The 6,235-nt window shown below is 41.2% G+C and overlaps 3 protein-coding genes across 3 annotated transcripts; all 3 read right to left on the reverse strand.

The window, feature by feature from the left end:
• Nucleotides 1-1,663: 1,663 nt before the first annotated feature.
• Nucleotides 1,664-2,081, reverse strand: OCT59_000639 (uncharacterized protein; the record flags this gene model as incomplete). Its single annotated transcript, XM_066138975.1, has 2 exons — nucleotides 1,664-1,914; nucleotides 1,976-2,081. The coding sequence occupies 2 exons, from the start codon at nucleotides 2,079-2,081 to the stop codon at nucleotides 1,664-1,666; spliced, it is 357 nt and encodes a 118-aa protein (XP_065988419.1).
• Nucleotides 2,082-2,175: 94 nt separating this feature from the next.
• Nucleotides 2,176-4,250, reverse strand: OCT59_000640 (uncharacterized protein; the record flags this gene model as incomplete). The annotated part of the gene is made up of 3 exons (XM_066138976.1): nucleotides 2,176-2,451; nucleotides 2,772-3,213; nucleotides 3,415-4,250. The coding sequence occupies 3 exons, from the start codon at nucleotides 4,248-4,250 to the stop codon at nucleotides 2,176-2,178; spliced, it is 1,554 nt and encodes a 517-aa protein (XP_065988420.1).
• Nucleotides 4,251-4,384: 134 nt separating this feature from the next.
• OCT59_000641 (uncharacterized protein) lies at nucleotides 4,385-4,639 on the reverse strand (the record flags this gene model as incomplete). Its single annotated transcript, XM_066138977.1, has 1 exon — nucleotides 4,385-4,639. The coding sequence occupies one exon, from the start codon at nucleotides 4,637-4,639 to the stop codon at nucleotides 4,385-4,387; it is 255 nt and encodes an 84-aa protein (XP_065988421.1).
• Between the last annotated feature and the right edge of the window lie 1,596 nt (nucleotides 4,640-6,235).

The following is a 6,235-nucleotide window of genomic DNA, read 5'->3' on the forward strand; positions in this document are numbered from 1 at the left end:
CAGGACTTCTTAGCAAAAGTACAGGGTAGGACTGCAAAGACTGAAACTCTGAAAACTGAGAATGTGAAGGAGTTATTCTCCCGATATGAAGCCCTGAAGTCTAGTCGCCCTCTGGATAATAAAAAAATAATAGAAGGTATTGAAGTCCTTCTACAGATCTTTTCTAAGAGCCACATGGACCGTCGAGCATTACAAGTAGGGATTAATAGTATCTTGTGAGAATATCAAGTAATTCGTCTGCAGAAGCTCTAAGAATCATAGCACTTTTTTTACGGCCTTCAAAGTCAATCCTTAACATCTTAGCCTTCAACCCTATTGCTCCTAAAGCACGAGAAGCAAAGTTCTTAGTCATTGGATTACTTATACGATTTACATAGTTCTCATAGAATGTAGTGAAAGGCTCGTCAATACCATCTGGATATGTATCTCTTAGAAATTGATATAAAGCAATTTCTCCACTGTCACAACCTATGGCTATAAGCTGTTCGAGAAGCCACTTCCTAATATCTTCATATGGCTCTCCATCCATAATTTTCATATCCAGTCTTTGTGTAAACAATTGTGTAAAGTCCACATTACTTCCCCCGACGAATGATCTGAACTAACTTATTCCTAGCAAGTCCCAAGGCTTGTAGAGGGTCATTCTCATTACTAATCTTCTTTATAATCTGTCTGTATAACACGCTGGATAATCCTCTATGTGCTGTTTTTGGAGTGATTACTCCACAGTTTTGGCACTGGTTTATTACGATTGATGTTGACATGGCTATCTTTCTTTATGTAAAAAAGAATTATTCAAAATTAAGTAACTATTCGGAGCAGTCCTTGCACAACTTGTCCGTTAAGTCATTTGGGCTTACAGGCATGAGACATTCCCTACACAACTCAATATTAAGCTCTGCAAGTCTCGGGGTATGGTCCTCCAAAGTTCGTGGATGACCGGAAGGACCAGAGGAAGGTGTTCCGTTAGTCGTATCTTGCTGTAAGATAAAATCATCATATTCATCTTGGTCAGCCTGAATAGCGGCCCTGATTTGTTGTATATCATTGAAAGTTAACCGCTGCCCATCAAGATTTTCCTCATTATAGCGTGTTTCATTGATGATTTCCTCTATAAGCGCCTCTTCTTCATAATGGACAAGGTAGTAATCCTCAACTACCTCATAGTCACTCTCAATCAGTCTATGATATGTTCTAGTACCACGTCGAACATAACGTCCTGTATCTGTATTTAAATATACAGGTTGCTCTTCAGGTGGAGGTGCAGTTTGTCTACGGACAAGCCTTCCATCAATATAATCATGGGATTCCATAACTATTCGATTAAAGGTATCTCCACCGATAATAATTGGACGTCCAGTTATAGGGTTAGCTATATAAGGGTAAGACATGTCTTTTTTCTGTATGTGTCTACATACCTAATAGTTTTCTTCAATTTACAATAACCAAGTGACATGGTCATCAGTCCTTGTCGAAAAAAAATGCAAGGATACCTGATGATAAAGTTACATGGTCATCAATCCTTGTCAAAAAAATGCAAGGATACCTGATGATAAGGTTACATGGTCATCAATCCTTGTCGAAAAAATTCAAGGATACCTGATGATAAGGTTACATGGTCATCAGTCCTTGTCAAGAAATATGAGGATACCCGATAAATAAGCTACTCCTGTTGAGTCCATTCATTCCACTTCCAGTCCAGTCTCCAAGGATCGCCTCCCCATCTTTGTTCACTTAATGCATGCTCTATGGTTTCCCTCTCTTGGGGGTCCACGACCATCCCATTCCTAAGCATTTTCTCCATAATATAAAGCTGATCCTCGGTGAGGCGGTCTATCCATCTTTTATAGAAGTCGTTTACATCTTCAAATGATATCCAGTCAATATTCCCTTTTTCAAACGGCTTTCCAAGAGCTTGGACATGCCCAATTGTAGTAGCGTAATTTTTCCATCTCTTATATGCTTCTTGACGAACTTCCCTGCCACCACACACTATCTACTTTACTCGCTGCAATAAGGTCAGTATCTGGGATCTTTGCAACAATGCGTTCGACTATTTCTACTGGTAATCGGTCCAACATGATGTTATGTTACTTATACTATAGCCATCTTCAATTACTGTATGCCCATTACAAATGGATAAAAAATATAAACTAAATTCGTACAGGGAGCCGCTTATGCAAGAAGTTCTGCTAAGGTTTTCTCAGCCTCGTTTTTAGTAATAGCTCGCTTTGGGGGACCGGTTGATGAGTCCTTAGTCGCATTATAATACAATTCGAAGAGGGCCTCAAGTTTGTCTAAAAGAGCTTGTTTATTCTTGTATGATTCACGAATCTTTGCTATCTTAGCAGTATATGCTGCATTATCTGGGAAGAGTTTTCTGGCCACGAACTTCACATATGATACAGGAGAATTTGCCGTCTGGATTCGCTTGATATACTTCACATGATCCTGGACAAGGTAGCTGGTTTTGCTAAACCCAGATACTAATGCGACTACTATAGTGTCTTTCAATGCACGGATAATGCGAGGACAGTTTCATCGAGACAATGGTGAACTGATTGTGCGATGCATCATAAATAACTTTATCACTAATGCTGTCAGTGCTGTTAATAATGCTTGCTAATTCGGTATATGTTGACATGATTCCTTATACTTTTTTGTACTTTGTAATAAATAGGAATCTTCAAATTGACTTTACATTCAAGCAGAAAAAATATATATACCTACTGTAAATCCAACCGCATTCTTGGCAATCATGTCCAGATAACCTTGTTTGCATTTTTCACATGGCAGTATCCTGCGGTTTCAAACTTGAGAGCTTTCAATGCTTTGGATGCATTTTCTGGACAAGTGATAAGTGTAGGACTACTCGGCTGTTCCTCTAGAATAAATCCATCTGTATGGATGCGTCGTACTTTATCCTTATATGGTTCTAATAACTCTGAAGTCGTCTTCCGTCCATGTGCTAATAAGAATGGAGCGATCCTAGGATACTCACCCTTGAAGGGACTACCTGGGTTTGTGAACTGGAATCGCCACTGGTCAGATCCTACTGGTACGATGGAGTCAAGTGTGTGGCCTTCTGGAAACTTGAATGGATCTGTTTGATCTGTGGTGAGTGTCTTGTAATTGCGTTTCCTCTGGCAGAGTGCTTCCCCATAGTGTATTGAGAACTCTCTTTGCAACACGACCGGCCACGCCACCCTGGTTCTTTATATTGAAGAGAAAGTGGACATACTCACCAAATATTACAGTCCCAGGAATTCTTGCTTCTCTGTCATATATCAAGGCATTTGGCTTTCCATCCTGGATTAACTGTATATCGAGTCCAAGTTTCTTTGCTCGTTGTAAGTCAATGAATGTATAGACTCCCCTCTTATTCTGTCGGAAGAGAATGTCATTACCACTTACCTTGCCCTTGGGCGCTCCTGGGAGCTAGCACGAAATAATCCATACAAGGCATAACCTCTATGGTCTACAAAGTCTTTGAGTATTTGAAACTTACCTTGTCGGATTGGAAAGTTTGCATTTGATTGCTGAATACTTGGATACAAACTTGTCACGTCGTATTGCCTTCCATAGCCCTTCCATTCATTGTCTGCCCAGATAAGACCTCCCATCATTGCATCACTTATCCACTCTGCTTCGACTGGGTCAAGAGGATCATTGGCTGGAACCCCTACACTAAACCGTTCAAAAAGCCAGAGTGCAGTTCTCTTGTACGACCAGTTGTGGTAAGATAAGTCGATTCCTAGACCGAACTTCTTTGTAGCCTGTAGGAAGGAATCCCGCTCTTCATGGATCCTCTGGTATGTTTCCTCAAGTGTTTCATATATTCCAGTTTTACAATTCTTCTCGATAGGGATGAAGGAGTAACTATCAGAGTTCTTACCTTTCTGAAACTGTCCAACTGTAAGAGACTTAACTGTCTTACCATTGTATATTGTTACTACATTATTAACCCCATCTTCACGATAAACAAAGGGAGACTTTTGTTTTCTATCTAATTTGCTAGGGTGGAGTCTTCCGGGATTCAGTGCAAGAGAGTAGTGGCCTTCAGACAGGATAAGTGTTGCACGTCTGTCAGATTTGCTCTTGGAAATTCGAGTGGAATCCCCTACAATATTAAGTGCAAGGCTTCCTGCAAGTTGTTCAACCTTATCCATATATGAGACTGGAACTGGAGCATCACGATTGAGACCTAATGCCTTTTTGATATACTCGGGCTTTTTGATTGACTTTGGCATTTTAGAGAATGTGCCGTAGATATATTTCAGGCATTCATACAGGCAATCATTTAGCTCCCCGTTGCAACCCCCTGCAACCGGTGGGGCATCTCTCACATAAATTATGAATCGTTCAAAATAATCAGGGTCCTGCATCATCCGGTAGTCATGGCTTCGTCGTAAGGGTCCAAGAGTGAGAAGAGGCTGGCTGGTTGGTTTCCTGATGTCCATCCACCGGGTTTCCAGTTTTCATAGGGAAGCAGAATCTGAAATTTATGTGTCGGATACCGGGATTGGAGTTGCTGTCCAAGTCTGGCAATAGCTCCTCTAGAAAATCTTGCGCCTGAATACTGTAGTTCTTTGATATCTGGTCTTGTAGGCAAAGCACGTGCAATTTTTGAATAGGCCATTTGATATAACTATGAATTGTATTCAATTGTAATATAGGTTTTTTATATAAAAAATATAAGATAACTAAGAGGCGCTTATCTTATTAAAAGGAGTCAATCATATCACAGGCCTCATCAATATCCAGCTCGTCTACAAATCCATTAGCGGCTTCCCATTCACGTTCCATATCAGTTTTTGGACGTTCCTCTGGGATTTCTCGTGCCTTACCCTTATTCATCTTCATAGTTTCATAACCGGAGGTGGTAGGGATAATCTCGGCATCATGATCCTCCTTATATGCTCTTATTAGATCTGCGAGTTCTTTACGGCTAGGTGTTTTAGGTAAGTACCCATTATATTCTATCCAGTCCTGAAGCGGTCTACTACCTCCCTAAGGTAGTACTGGTACTCGTCCTCAATACGTGTTGTGGGACATTCCTCTACTTCAAACGCGAGTATTTCCCAGTCATAGTTGTCTGACACGTCTTGGTACTTAGCCCATAAATCCTTACCTGTATTGTGGAGATCATTGAAGACCTGGTCCTTTGAATTCTTGACCCATGGCTTACGATCCCATCGGTGCCTTTCATGCCAAGCCCAGTGTGCTCGAGTACCTTCCTTTGGTTCAGGGGTCCCAGTCAACTTCTAGTTCTGTGTCGGGTTCTGGGATAGGTTGCTCTTTAGGAGCCGGTTCGGGTCAGGCTTAGTGACAGATGCAGAAAATTCTGCGGGAGGCTCGGGTTGTTCTTCGGGAGCCGGTTCTGGGTCAGGCTTAGTGACAGATGCAGAAAATTCTGCGGGAGACTCGGGTTGTTGTTCAGGAGCTGGGTTCACAGTTGTAAAATCTGAGTCAGATAGCAAGTCATCTAAGACGTCATAGTCATCAACAGCTTTAAGTGCAGGTTCTTCAGCAGGCGGCTCATCTTCTTGATCAGGTTCCTCATCGATAGATAACAGTCTGAGAAGCTATCTATAGGTTCATCAGTATCTGACTTTATAGGAGCTGGAGATTCCTCAGGAATAGGATCCTCATTGATGACAGGTGCGGGTTTTACCTTCAAGCAATCGGGCTTAAGTGGTACTGGTGGTGGAGTCTTTTTGGTCTCTTCAGTAGGCTTCTTCTTGACAGGAGCGGGTTTTTCCTCAGCAGGTTTCTCTTGTACGTCTTGTGGATTATTAGCAGGAATGCTATATATATTTGCCAAGAACTTTTCTAAGGCTTTGGGATCAGATGCGGGCTTCTCGGGAGTTTCTACATCTATTCCTTCTATATTGATTTCATCTGTTTCGTGGATCCATTTTTTGGTGAGAAACTTTTTGTAAAGGTCCTCCCTAGATATGCTGTAAACTCGTGGTGTTGTCTTACCTACACGTATTTTTCTGCTATTTATACCCAACTCATTTGATAGGATTCTAGAAGCGTTTATCTTTGATAGGGGTGTAATGCAATGAGTTTCACAGTATGAAGTATATACCCTATAAAATTCTTGAACAGGTAGGTCGGTTATATGATTTTTTACTATGAGGTAAATGTCCTTTATGAATTGAAATAGGGGTGGGAGAGTTGATATGATGTGATCCTGCTTAGATGTTGTCATAGGTGGTGGATTCCCATT

Source organism: Rhizophagus irregularis, chromosome 1 (genome assembly GCF_026210795.1).
Source record: "Rhizophagus irregularis chromosome 1, complete sequence".
Lineage (NCBI taxonomy): Eukaryota > Fungi > Glomeromycota > Glomeromycetes > Glomerales > Glomeraceae > Rhizophagus > Rhizophagus irregularis.